The 13,873-nt window shown below is 46.2% G+C and overlaps 1 protein-coding gene across 1 annotated transcript in view; it reads right to left on the reverse strand.

Annotated features, from left to right (window-relative positions):
- Positions 1 to 13,873, reverse strand: part of plxna1b (plexin A1b) — a 190,172-nt gene that overhangs the window by 11,280 nt on the left and 165,019 nt on the right. Inside the window, 7 exon segments of the mRNA XM_030091523.1 lie at positions 25 to 91; positions 2,745 to 3,001; positions 5,417 to 5,559; positions 8,620 to 8,854; positions 9,901 to 10,044; positions 12,069 to 12,305; positions 13,334 to 13,427. Of these exon segments, the coding sequence (XP_029947383.1) occupies positions 25 to 91; positions 2,745 to 3,001; positions 5,417 to 5,559; positions 8,620 to 8,854; positions 9,901 to 10,044; positions 12,069 to 12,305; positions 13,334 to 13,427 (1,177 nt within the window).

A 13,873-nucleotide genomic window follows, 5' to 3' on the forward strand; every position in this document is an offset into this window, starting at 1 on the left:
TATGTGTGTGTGTGACCATTTTACCTTGAGGAACTTGTAAAGCAGGAAGGTGAACCAGTTGGTGAGCATCTTCTCAGCCACCGACTCCGTCCTGGGAGACATGAAGGCAGATGGGAAGGAGAGGGAGAGGTAATGAATAAGACGGAAATATAGTAAAGAAGGAAGAAAAACGTGCCAGAAGCCAAATATAGACCTCCATCTTAGTTCCTGAGAGGATTTTGTGTGTGTGTGTGGGGGGGTGACCTACACAATTTGATGAAAACACAAACACAGCTCCATCAGGGGTGGGGAGAAGTGCTTAGGACATCATTCTTCATGTATTCATATCATAAATGAATCTGGCAAAACGAGGCCTTCCAGCCTCCTCGACGGTTTTTAAAGGCCTCCCTTCGTTTCTTCCAGCTCCAAGCAGAGCCACTCATCTTCATTAAAAATACAGCAATTAGAATAATTCCCTAACTTCTCTCATTAATCACAAACCTGCCAAGTAGCGGAGGGAACCTCGGCACGTGCGCGTCTCGGGCGGACATGTGAGCGGAGCGGTGAACGAAATGAAAATGGAGCAATTAAAAGGCAGTGTAATTAACAGACTTATTGCGGATAATTTGTTAAACACCTGAGAGAGACGCGGGTTGCTCAGAGTCTGCTGAGGGGGGGAAACAGGAGGGCAGAGGGGGGAAAAAAAACGCCATCAACTCAGGATTTCATTCCTCCTTCAGCCTTCATTCATTTCAGAAAGAACATGAAAAGCCAGAGATATCAGTTCTTTGTTATTTTCGCTCCTAGACAGTCAGACAGCTCGGTAACACTGCCGCTCCCCCTGAGTGGGCCACATTCCCATATTTCTCCCGAAATATTAAGTCTTACAGTCATTAGCTTGGCACAGAGTGAAAATGCTGAAGAAAGGTGCATTCTGTTGAGAAATGTTGGCATAAAATCAGGTTTTCTTGCCGTCGTTGCACAGAAATTGAGCTTTTTTGAAAACGACTGAAGAACTGTAAGGCAATAAAGCAAAAAAAAAAAGAAAACACGGGAAACTAGGCCAACGTAGTAGTAAAACCAGAAAAGGCCTGTAGCGCAGAGGAGACGTGAACTCCTACGCTTCCGCAAGCCTTCCAGTTTGACTGTTGTTTGATGTATGTGAAGCAGGGTGTTTTTTTTTTTCATGGCTGTCAGCAAAATCCAGGAGATGAAAGATGAGGCAACGGGGAATGCAGGTAGAGAGGACGAAGGAGGCGGATACACCTGGACAGAACATGCTTTTGGGCATGTCAGGACTCGATCGTGGGCAATTTGTAGTTTCCAATTCAAGGAAGTAACGTCCCGCGATCTCTCACATCAGTGTTTTTAAGAGGAAGAGGGTTCAATACAGCGCATCCTGGCCCCACACGGAAATCACCTAATAATGTGCAAATAATAACAACGCTCTCAATGCAGGAGCACAGTTTCAACACAAGGGGCAGAAATCCACATGGGAAAGGACGGTTCAGTATTTTTTTCTCTCTCTCTGTGTCCAAAAAATAAAGAGGAATTTGTCGGTCTGCTGAATGAAAAGACCGAAACGGGGTGAATCGGCGTGTTACAATTGGCGAGCTTATTAACGACGGCTCCCGAGGCTAGTGTAGTTAGCAGGGACAGCGTGTTGTGACCGTGCGCCCCAAGAGGGGATTGGAAAAGGCTTCACACAGGCAAACTGGCTGAGAGTCATTTATTTGATTAGATTTTTAATTAAATATCTCTCGAAGGAGAAGAGAAAAAAAATTGTAACTTTTTTTTTTATCATTTAATGTCTAATTCCAATTTATTTGGAGACAGGCCATTTCTCTAATTGTGTCTTCCTTTAAATATGTGTATCCTTTTTTTTCCTGCCTGGCTGTCTGCGGCAGCTCATTTCTGCTCCTCTTCTCTTCCCCGGCTGCTCTCCTCCTCCATCTCGCCATCTCGCTCTGCTCTACCTTCCATCATGTCTTTTCATTCTTTCCTCCTCTTCTTCGTCCCTCCCATACGTTTCTCATTTCGCCTATTTCCCTGCAGCTCCTCTCTCCCTCCAGACACTTTGCCCTCTCTCTCTGTCAATCACCGCTTCCCCATCCCTCCATCCTTTCTCACACAGCCTTTTTTTTTTTTTAAACTCTTTTCTTTCCTAACACCTGTAAATCCCCCTCCCTCTCTCAGGCTCTCTCTCTCGTCATCCCCTCCATCCGTAGGACTTTTTTTCCCCCTTCTCTACCTTTCTCACAGTGTGTGTGTGTGTGTGTCTGACTGCGGTTCCACTGGGAGTGTGTGTGTGCTCAGGGGTGTAATCCTCTCTGACAGGGACAGAGGTGGGAGATAGAGAGGAGGTAACGTCACCTACGCCTCTAAAAGCTACAGTCGCTGCCCACCCACCACCACCTCCTCCCCCTGGAACTTCAGCTGGGAGATGGAAACATAAATCACTTCACGCCCTTGACAATTTTCATTGGCTACATTCTTGTTTTTTTTTTTTTCCCCCCATAATGCCTCAAACTTACACTAACTGAGTGAAAAAACAGAGCTGTTTATTGTTTTTGCTGTTTAAATATTAAACTTTCAGTAGGGTGCCTCTCCTCAAGGGCATCCTTTCACAGGAAGGACTTCGATAAACAGGGAAAGAACCTCAAACGTGGACGCCCAGTGGGGAAACCGCTGCACATCTGACATGTTTTCATCCAAAAGTTCAAGCCACTCTCAACCCCTCGGGACCCCCGTCTCTGGGCTCCTACCTCCTGAGCAGGAGCTTGGGGTGGTTCTTGCTCTCCAGGTTTTTGTCGATGAGGTCGGACAGGAGCTGCTTGAGGACGCCCGTGGCGTACTCCATCTCCCCCTGCAGCGCCGTCATGATCAGAGAGGCCACGTTGCCCCGGTCCCGCATCGAGAACGACCGCTGGGCCTCCAGGGTGCGGATGAAGGTCAGCAGGAAGTGCTTTTTGGTGAGGAGCTGGCCGAACAGCGTCAGGGCCTTCTCCACGTTGGCGGGGACCTAAAGGAGAGGACCATGGAGGTGATGAAGAGCGAGGCGTCGATGGAGCCAGAGGATGGAGGCGGCGGGGAGAAGGCAAGGGAATTCAGCAAAAAGAAAGGGACAAAGAGGCAAAAGATGAATGGAGGAGGGGAGAGGACGGATAAAAGAAGTTAAATAAATAAAGGAGGGCGAGGCATGAAGAGAAAACATGAAGGCAGAATAAAGGGTTAAAAGCAGGAGGAGGATGTGGAGAAAAGAATTGCAGTTCATGAGAAAATTGGAAATATCAGATGAAGGGTAGACTAGAAACGAGCCACACATTCACACACACAGATTCATCTGGATAATACACCGGAAAAACCACGTCTGTGCTTCTCCTGCTTCACTGAAACAAGGTGATCGCCGTTTGCAGGCTCCCCTCCCTCCCTGCTGTTGCCCCAGTGCTCTCTCTCTCTCTCTCTCTCTCCATCCTTCCCTCTCCCCTCAAAGCCGCACGCAGGCCTCCCGTCCCGAAGAAGAGGGCCGGAGGTTTGAAGTGAGAATGCGAGCTTCATGCTGTAATAAGAAATTGATCTGCCTGCTCGTGCACTACTGTGGCCCGTGATTTCCTGGGCCATACAAATGAAAATCCAATGCCGCGCCACGCCATCCCTTCGGAATGCCGTTGATAGCCCAGGCAGATAGCGAGGCCCGTCCCCGCAGTCGTAACCTTACGTGCATGTCAGCCCCGCCGCCGCCGCCGTGCATTTTCCACGTGACGCATCTGTGAGGCTCCATAATGTATACAGAGAAATGATGGAGGCGCACGGGAACGCCGCAGTGCAGCGTCCACCGTGCGCTCGGGCTCATGTGAGTAATAGAGTGTTCCCTCTTGAGAAACGAGCAGTAGTGGAGAGGAGAGTGTTTTATTGAACGTGTGAACATTGCTTTTTCAGGAGCCTCCAACAGACTCAGTCCTGGAAAGGCAATCTATCACCTGGGCCGAGTCTTGGAGGAGCTCAGATGTTCACTCCCCCCAAAGAGAGCCAGACCTTTACTGTACTCCATCAAATGTACCTGCGATCGGACGTCGTGATGTACAAACACAGCTGCTATACTTAGGTACAATTTTCAGGTTGCTGAAATTCACATTTTATATTTAGAAGTTATTTTTTTGGTTCTCACAGTTCTTGAAAATGCTTGCTATTTCATTTTTAGTATTAATTTGCATTTATTGGTACCCTATCTTTCATCCAATCATCAGTGTATTTAAATAGAGAACACATGTAACAAGACAAGCTGCAAAATATTTGAACTTTCTTGCTTTTTCAGGTATTTGAACTGAACTTTCAGGTTTTACTCCTGACATTTGAAGACAAATATGTTAATTTTCTACTTTATGAGGTCAAACGAGATTTACAGTTAAAGGGCAAGAGCAGCTGATGGTAACAGTCGTCCCTTCTGAAGATGCTGAAGATGAAGGTTGAATCATAACCCTTGTAACTGTTGATGATTAGAGCTGGATTGTTGAGACTGACTAAAAACAGCATTTACATGTGTGTGGTCACATGAGGAGACAATGACAACTAATCAGAACCTGGAATTTAAATAACTGTCATTTTCTTTAATTAGGTGGACATTTAATTCCAATAACTCTGTTGAAAACCAAGAAAAAGGTCCTTTGTGGATGTGGTGTAAGTGAAGGAGAGAACTGGCTGCAACGTGGCTGAAAGCGAAGCACATAACACTCAACAACACATCCCTCATCCGTGTCCCTAACTTTAAAGAAATACTTGAAGTTTCTGGCTCAAAAAGCAGAAAGGCCAGTTGAGATGCCCTTCAAAGGACTACTTTTCAGAGCTGATACTTTCAGAACTTTTTCAAGGCTAAGAAAGTGAAATTATTGGGTCTGCTTTCATCTTTTTGTGAAGTATGTTATCCATGCAGAGATACAGCAATCCTTGTGTTGTAGCTGTGCTTCTCCTTAAGAACCTGTGGACTCTCGCCACCTCCAGCTCCGCTTCAACCCTCTTCTGCTTCATCATTTGACACAAGCAGCTCTTCAAGATGAAAAGTTTTCGGTGGATTAATGCCTCTGATGTAACAGAGATCCTTATCTTCACCTTCATCAAACCGGCCTGTAAAATATTCAATTTGCATTTTATTAATTGTTGGAAAAGGTCTCGCTCAAATGAAGGCGGTCTCTGTCAAAAATGTACTAAGGCTTCCACAGCTTTCAGTCTCGGCGTTTAAACTTCTGATGTCCAAACTGATCAAATTCTCACATCGACACAAACTTTCACATCTAAAACTTTATAAAAACTGGCAGAAATCTAGTTTGTGAGCTAAACATTTTCCCCTCTTCATTCATTCATTCATTCATTCATTCATTCATTCAGTCATTCAGTGTTTGTGTTGGTGCATGCGTGCAGGGAGCTCTCTACTGACCCGTACCTCCATCTCCTTGAGCACAGGGTGGTCCTCAATCCCGGGGAAGAGGACCCTCATGGCGTAGGTGCGGTAGTCCAGGAAGGGGATTCCTGCCCCGTCCAGCTCCTGGGTGAGCTCGTGGATGTCCGTCTGCAGCTCTGCAAAGGCTGTCAGGAGGACGGGGAAACGGTTACCAGAGTGTCACCGGGAATCAGAAACCAGGGTGAAATGACAAGAAACAGATTGGAATTTCACAGGAAGCAGAAGAACGATGTTTATTGATTGACAAATTATTACAAGTTCTCATTATCCCGAATCTTCTCGTTCAAAGCATGTAAAGAAATGTCACAGATATAAAGTCTGTGCTGTGCTGTGTAGATCTCGGCTCTGAAAAACATGTTTCAGAAAAGAGAAAAGGGGACACAGGTGGAAGAGCGAGGAAGACGGAGGCGTGCGGAGGAGTCGCGGTGAAAGGCGGCGTTACGTGATCGCTCTGTGCCAAGAGAGGATGAAAGGAAGGAGGGAAATGCTGCGGTGCTCGCTGGCTGGAGGGGAGTTCAGGATGCAATTGCACACAGGAACACAGGCCGGTGAGTACACACACATATTACATGCTGCCACCTGACATGCTTGTACTCCTCGCAGCCATACACACACACACGCACACGCACACACACAAACACACACTCTACTCCTGTCCTGCCCCACAGCTGAACACATAACCTCCTGCCCGGATGATTTATGTGAATGCACGTGTCAATGTTTTTACACATTTTCCATTCCCCGAGATTGTGTGTTTTGACCCCGTTCTGTATACCTCAACGGCTCCACCAGTCACATCTGGAGGGGAAAAATGGGATCAAACCCATTCTCTCACTCATATCCCATGTAAGAGTGCAAACGGTCAATGGGTTTGCTGGAATGCCTCAAATCCATTTTATAAATATAAAAATCCCCTTGAGGAGAAAATATACAGCGATATGGTTCCAATACAATAATTCTGTGAGTGAGTGTGTGTGTGTGTGTGTGTGTGTGTGTGTGTGTGTGTGTGTGTGTGTGTGAGTGTGTGTTCTATAGCATCACCCAAAATACACCAACACATGGATACACAACCAAAATAAATAGCGGAGCAAAGCCCAGACTAACAGATGGCTTGTGTCACCCTGTCGCTCTCTCGCTATCTCTCTCTTTCTTCCCCTCTTTCCTCTCGCAGTGACATCTTAGAGGTCACCTCTCTGCACCCGGTTGGTCGCCTCTTCTCACCTACATACCTTCATCTATCTTTCATTTGTCCCACACGCACCCTGGTACCCTCCATCTCTCTTTATTCTCTTGTACTTCCACCCATATTTGCTTCCTGTTTGAATTCTCCTACATGAAACATCAGGAACTTTCTTCATGCTGTGCATTTTATTTTACACACTGTAAAAAAATCCCACTTAGTAAATTCTCCTTACTTTGTTTTTTCTCTCTTAATAATGTCCTCTCAAAAGTTGTTTTCCAGATTCATCTCCCTGCCCCCCGCTCCTCATCCCCTCTCCTGTCGTCTCCCAGACAGCGGTGACAGCGGGGGACGGACAGGGTCAGGCCACACGGACTCACCGCAGCCAATCACAGCTTGACCTGTGCCGCGGGTCTCCGTGTGGCCGATTGCAGGTAGCAGAGAAAGAGCACGTCGTGAAGACGTGAGTGTCAAAGGGGGAAGGGGTGTGAAGTGCACACTTGGGAGTTACTCTCCATTCAAAGCTACTCTGCATTCCAATGCACAAAAACTTGAACGCTTTCACTGGATTCTGTTTTTGATGCACCTGTATTTCAGCCAAATTAACAGTAAAGTTAACAGATTTAAGTATTACAATCAGGAGTAGACATCAATCTGTATTCATTTTACACTGAACTTTATCTTTTCAATGGCGATGTCTGAATGTTCTCATCATCACTACACTGATTATTGTCTGTTTTCTGACATGTACCACATTCATCCTCATCAAAGTTTGAATTCCCAAAAAAGCAACATGACTCGGTCATGTTAAGGTCATATCAGGACAATATTTCTAATCAAAATATTACTACAAACAGCAGGAAGTACATATTAGTGCTTTAAAATACTATAAACAATTGTAACTACTTGTGAGATGTAAAAATTACCTGCTAAACAAACACGTTCCGTTGAGCACATGGAGCGTTCTTTCTGTAAATTCAGATCTATCTGTGTGCGATCTCACTATAAGCACAATAGCATTCAAGTTGAACAAGTTGTTCTGATGAACAATTAAAGCTCTGACTGCTGGATTGTTTTGTCACCCATCTCACGGAAGAGGCCGTCAATGAGACTGCTTGATTGAAATGACTTTAACTGGTTGCATTAAATGTGGATGAAACACATTTTCTAGAAGACGCCACGCTACTGGAACTCTCTAAACTGGATTCAATGTCTTTATTTTTCCAGATACTGGTCCAAGGACGCATCACTACACTCGAAGTTTCACTAACAATGCAACAAGTGCAGTGATCTCTAAAACAAATGTATTGTGATGATGATGGTCGTCAGTATTCTCCCCATCTGCTCTCCTCTGTCTCCTGCCAGACGAACCAGGAACAGCATCAGTCGCCCCTCCCTGGATCCGCGCTGCCTCCCGCCATATGCATATATGCTAATGTACTGGTGTGTAAGTTTTAATCTCTCCCCTCTGTTCAGCTCTTGCCAAAACCACTCCTTCTTTACAATCCCCCTCTGTCCCACCTTCGCGCCCCTGTCTCTATCTCACCTCCATCTCTCCCTCCCTCCCTCCCTCCCTCCCTCCCTCCCTCGGTGTGGATGGTAGAGAGGCCAGCCAGGCACATCTCTCCTGGGTTGGTGAGCCAACATCTGGTGGCTGGCTCAGATCAAAGTGCTCCTCTGGAAGCACACCAACAAACACCCACCCACCCACCCACGCACATACACACACACACACACACACCACTGCCACCTAACAGCAGGGGGGACTGTTGGCAGAGAGGGGGAGGGGGTTTAAAAAAAAAAAAAGGCAAGGGGAGAAATGGATACCGAGAAGAAGTTGTGCAGCTTTTGAGGGAAGCTGCAGCAAAGGAGAGATTTGTAGAAAGCTATTTGGGGACATGGAAGTTATTTGGGGAGAAAAATGATCAGAAAAATGTGAGGAGGAAGATGAAAAGGAGCGAGGTGAATACTCGCCGTGGTAGAGACGGCTGCAGTCGGGACTCACCTTCCTTGCACTCCAGAGCCACCCTGGACTCCAGGTTGTCCATCTGCAGCTGCAGGCGCTTGAGGGTGCGGTCGGCGTCCCGCGACTTCCGCTTGTAGGCAATCAACACCACGATGATGACCAGCAGGAGCAGGCCGCCGCCGCCCCCGATGCCGATGATGGCGGGCAGGGTGAGCAGGCTGTCCGAGTAGATCTGCAGCGTCCCCGGTGAGTACTCGAAGCCTCCGACGCGCACCTTGCAGACGCACAAAACACTGTTACACTCTGTTTCGCTTCACAATACGATATTCCTCTGCAAAACTTGCACATCCAGAATGATGCAAGTTTTTTAAATCTAGCGCATTTCTAGTGGCAAATGAAACTGTGCCAAGTCGAGGCGAGCGCCGACTGAAACACCCGGAACCTTCATATCAACATTTGCGCCCTGGAGCTACTTTGGGAACAAGCCCCATATTTACACCCAGATAAACACATTACTAATCACATCAAGGAAAAGTTCTCGTTTGGAAAAAATGTGAATAAAACCATTGAAAGAATTTCCCCATTTCCTTTTTTTCCACGCATTTTTTTTCCCCCTTTTATGTACGCTTACATCTATGAAACACCAAATGGAGGAAGGGTAAAAATAAACACAGACCTCTCACGCCTACCAGCCATTTTTGGCTTCTATTGAATATCAATACTGTTCAAATCCCGAGGAGGACGCCAGCCAAACCAGACAGATCAAACGCCTCTAAGACACATACGCAGTCACAAAAACCGCCAGTGGCGGAGGAGATGGGATATGTGTGTCTTAATATGCTCGCAGCTATATGAATGGGGTAGAGGAAATCTGGAGTAATTGGAGAGATTTAGGTCTGATGGATGAGGAAGAAAGAATGAGATGAATGAATGAAAAGGCAGGAAGTGGATTGACGTTAAAGAAGAGGGGATGAATAGCTCAGAGGAAACAGCAGAGAGAGAGAGAGAACAGCAGCCGTGGAGGAAACTAGGCTGACAGGCTGAAAGAAATGTGAAAGCCAGATGCATCAGGAGTGGAATGGAAAAAAAAAAATCATGAAGGATGAGAAAATAACAGGTAGTTATCACCAAAAAAAAAAAAAAAAAATATAACTCATAGAGAAAAGAGGCTCATTTTCAGGTTTTTACAGCTGTACCCAAAATCTGGATGTCACCATGCTCTGCTCTGTGTGTGACAAAGATGTGGAACACACGCACGCACACACATACAAAGGGAAAACGTGGAGAAAACAGAAATGTGGAAAAAAGAAAAGTGCTTACCGTGACTTTGTGCTCTCCAGTCAGGTTGGGCCACTCACACAGCAGCTGGCTCTCAGACAGGGTGAGAACACAGGGCGTCTCCCCGATCAGCACCGTGTAGTTCAGTTTAGAGTTTCCCGGGGCGGCGGGAATTAGGTTACGGCCCTGAGAACAGACACACACAAACACACACACATATGTCACACACATGGATCAATCAAAGTGCGATTCACAGAGTCCGACTTAAACTGGGGTTTGTGCCACATGGAAAGAAAAAAAAAAAAAAAAAAACCCAAAAAACAAAAACAAGCCTCCGATTGGCTGGAGGGAGGCCGTCAAAAATTCATCCACTGCTCCAAATCAGTGTGCAAGGTACTCTGAAATGCAGGTAACCATAGCAACAGTACCTCTGCTTGAAGCCGTGGGATAGTACCTCTCCCAGAAATTGACCAAATCCTGAGTAAAAACTGTCTGCAGACCAAAGACAGCACCAACAGTTTCAGCGGAAACTTAAAACCCCATCTTTATGGATGTTTGTTTATTATGATTATTTTGACTGTTTTAATCCCGTTGAATTTCTATTCTACTTCACATTTTTTTTAATTAAATTTTGATTTCTTGCACTATCAACACACTAATAAATGTCTGTGTATGCCCACATACGTATTTAGTTTCTATGTTCACAATATTAATGGTTCCATCAGTTATTTCCACATTTGTAAAACAAACTACAAAGTTTCAAGCATTTTTTTATCCTGGCCTTTTGTTGAAAAAGTAGGAATAACATCTGATCTGACATGAAATACTTGAGTTTATGAAAGACGGTTTATGAATAACGCTGATTTGACTCATTGATTTTCCTTTAGGAAACTTGGACCTGCAGCGTCATTACACTGATTTGTCTGCCACATGTCGCGAATGAGCCTGTTGCATGAAGATGCTTCGCTGAGTAAATGATTCTTCTCATTTGTCACGTTCACCTACCCCTCCTCATCCTCGCTCCCTACGCTGCACAGGGTTGGGAGACCTAATTGCTGGAAAAACGTCGACAGACATTTAATTCCTCTGCAATTATTCCATGGGATGCTGTTTCGGTGCTGCTCATTTTTTATTTTTTTTTCTTTCCACCACCACCAGTGGGGCAATCAGAGCTTTTCATTAAGGAATTACACTTAAAGTTACAGAATTGAGTTGTCTTCCTGACTAAAAGAGAAAAAAAAAAACCCCCACCTCCTCCCTGATTGGCGGGGAGAAAAAAGGCTTTAGCTTCCCATGAAATTACGCGATAATTTTCCCTTTCGCTCCTGAAAGGCTTTGAAGTTCAAGGGGAGAGGTGAAATGACAAAAGACAGTGTGTGGGTGGTGGATGGGTGGGGGTTGGGGGTGAATGCGCTCCGGATTCAAACGTGCTCTGCCTCTATGGCTGAGGGTAAACACGGCTATGAAGTCCTGCTTTAGAAGTGATCAGATAAAAATCTGAGCAGGTGGCATTGCGACGCACGAGCCCACTTTATAAACATTACTTTCCTTTTCAGCTGATTTTAAAGGGGGCGTTTTAAAAAAAAGAGAAGTTTTTTTTCCCCCCTCCTTAAAGGTCTCCAAACCCCACTGGAGACGGCAGGTGGAGGAATAACATCTTTCAAGGTTGCAGCACATCTCAAAAGGAAGCTGCGTTGAAAGAAAAAAACCAGGGGAAGACGGAAGGAGCGCGTCTATATGGGAAAAGTCTGGAGCAAATCATTTCAAATGCCTGTCAGAGTCTTATCACTTGTATTAGATGTCGACCGGGAGGTCGCCGCAGCGGTTTCTAAAATAACCGCTCGTGAGATTGAGCTTTTAACGCTGTTGACAATAATCCACATTGCTTCTTGTGCGTCCGCGGAGCGCCAACACAGAGCTAACCTTCCTTTGTCCCGGAGTCCTGGTGTGTGGAGACATTTCTGCCTTCAGGAAGCAAGCTTCGATTAAAACCTTCAATGCTAAACTCAATCTATAACTGCATGAGGGAGGAGAGGACAGACAGCAGAAGTAAAATGAGAAAGGTGAGAGGAGGACGAATTCAGGAAAGACTGAAGCATTGAGAAAGGGAAAAGCTGTGTAAAGGGAAGCAAAGAGGAAGGATGTGACGGATGTAAAGCAACGCCAGGTGGAGGCGAGGCCAAAACAGATCAATGCACGAGGCAATTTACCTTGAGTATGAGCGGGGAGCTGGGCTTCAGCTCCAGCATGCCCGTGGGGCTCAGGGGTTCAAACACGGGGTCCGGGTGGTAGCTGAACGTCTCGTTCACCACCAGCACCGAGCGCACGTCGTCCATGACGAAGCCGATCTCGTCGGGACTGCTGCCCACCTCGGAGAAGCCTTTGTCGGATCCCGCCACAGAGGGCGCCAGACACACCATCACCGTGTTGTTGAGGACCGTGCAGTTCTAAAGGAGAGGGGGAAGAAACACAGAGGAAGAATGATGGGAAAATTAAGTAGGTGGGAGTAAGTGGGAGGGGAAAAAAGTGCAGCGTAACAGAGAACAGGGGAGAAATATGATTAACAGTTTGCAGAAGTGATTTAATTTTCCATTTAACGGCCTCTCTATCTTATTTGGACGAAATTAAAAAAGGCAGATTTTGCAAATCTTCATAACAGATCAAGTTAACTGGAGTATATTGAAAAAAATTAAGCCTGAAACAGAGTTATATGATGTGAGTGATTAAATGTCTCCGTAACGACATAATAAAGAGGAGGCCGGCTTAATAACATCAGTGTTGTAATCAGTGTTGATATCATCTGGAAATCCCCCCGTGGGCTCCGACGCTAAAATCAGTAACCGTAGAACAAATTAGACTAATGACACACGGAGAGACCGGAGAGGTCAGCCGGTGGATTTTAACCGCGGCAGAAGGGATCATCGCACAGCTTCCCAGCGTGTTATCGGCGCACATTGTGCTCCATACATAACCACAAAACGCTCAGAAGAGATTTGTGTTTATAGGTCAAGAGAAACATTAACAGAGCGGCGAACGACGGGCTGCAGAGAGGCGGGACAAAAGGGAAAAGAAGGGGATATTTTTACTTTCAGCTAAGAGCAGGAGTGGGAGAAAGGTTAGCTAAGCCCCGTGGTGCCAGGTGAAGAGAAGGGGGATTTGCCAGAGCTGCTTTATTGCTGGTTGACATTTCAAAGGTTAAACTGCTAAAAGGAAATTCAACATCAAATACAAACAGAAAATGGGCCCTTGGCTGGTTGACCGGAGGGTCAGGTGTGTGCGTCGGTGCCTGCGTCCCAGGAGTGGGCGGATGGTCTGAGAAGTGCTTCTTCCGTGCGGAGAGAGAGAGAGACACACACCTGTGTGTCTGCACCGGCCTCGGTCCGTCTCGCTCACAGACACAAGTCACAGCTTTTTTTTTTTCTTTTTTTTTTCTGTTTAGTCAATAAAAAGTGGGTGTCTGAGAGCAACCACTCACATTCTCGGACTTGGCAGCTCCGTACTTGGCTCTCATTTTAGGCTCCTTGATGGTGGCCAGATTAGTTCCAGTGATGGTCAACATGGTCCCTCCGCTTTAAAGAGAGAGAGGACACGACAAAAATGGATTAAAGAAAGAAAATTAAGACAAACCGTTACGCAATTGCACTGGGAGAACAGTAACAATGTGGCGTGCACTTGTGCGTCAGATCCTCCTCTATGTCCTGCTGCTCGTGTGCCTCACAGGATCCCGAAGTATACACTATTCAGCGGGCCTATCAGTGGAGATAAATGGTAATAAATCTGTTCTCTGTGGGAGCCGAGAGGGCCCTCCAGTTGGCGACTCACCATTAATGCTCGCTTCTCCCGTAGCCTTTCACCTGCTTATTCAGAGAAGCCTATTTTCATGTAATGACGGTAACGTTAAAGCCCTCGCATGAATGTTAAAAGCTTGTTTAAACCGATGTGCCGGCTGGAGGGAAGAGCGGGCGAGTGCTGCAGAGAGCCGGGGCGCTTGGCCTCTCCTCAGCACGAAACCACA

Source organism: Salarias fasciatus, chromosome 5 (assembly GCF_902148845.1).
Source record: "Salarias fasciatus chromosome 5, fSalaFa1.1, whole genome shotgun sequence".
Lineage (NCBI taxonomy): Eukaryota > Metazoa > Chordata > Actinopteri > Blenniiformes > Blenniidae > Salarias > Salarias fasciatus.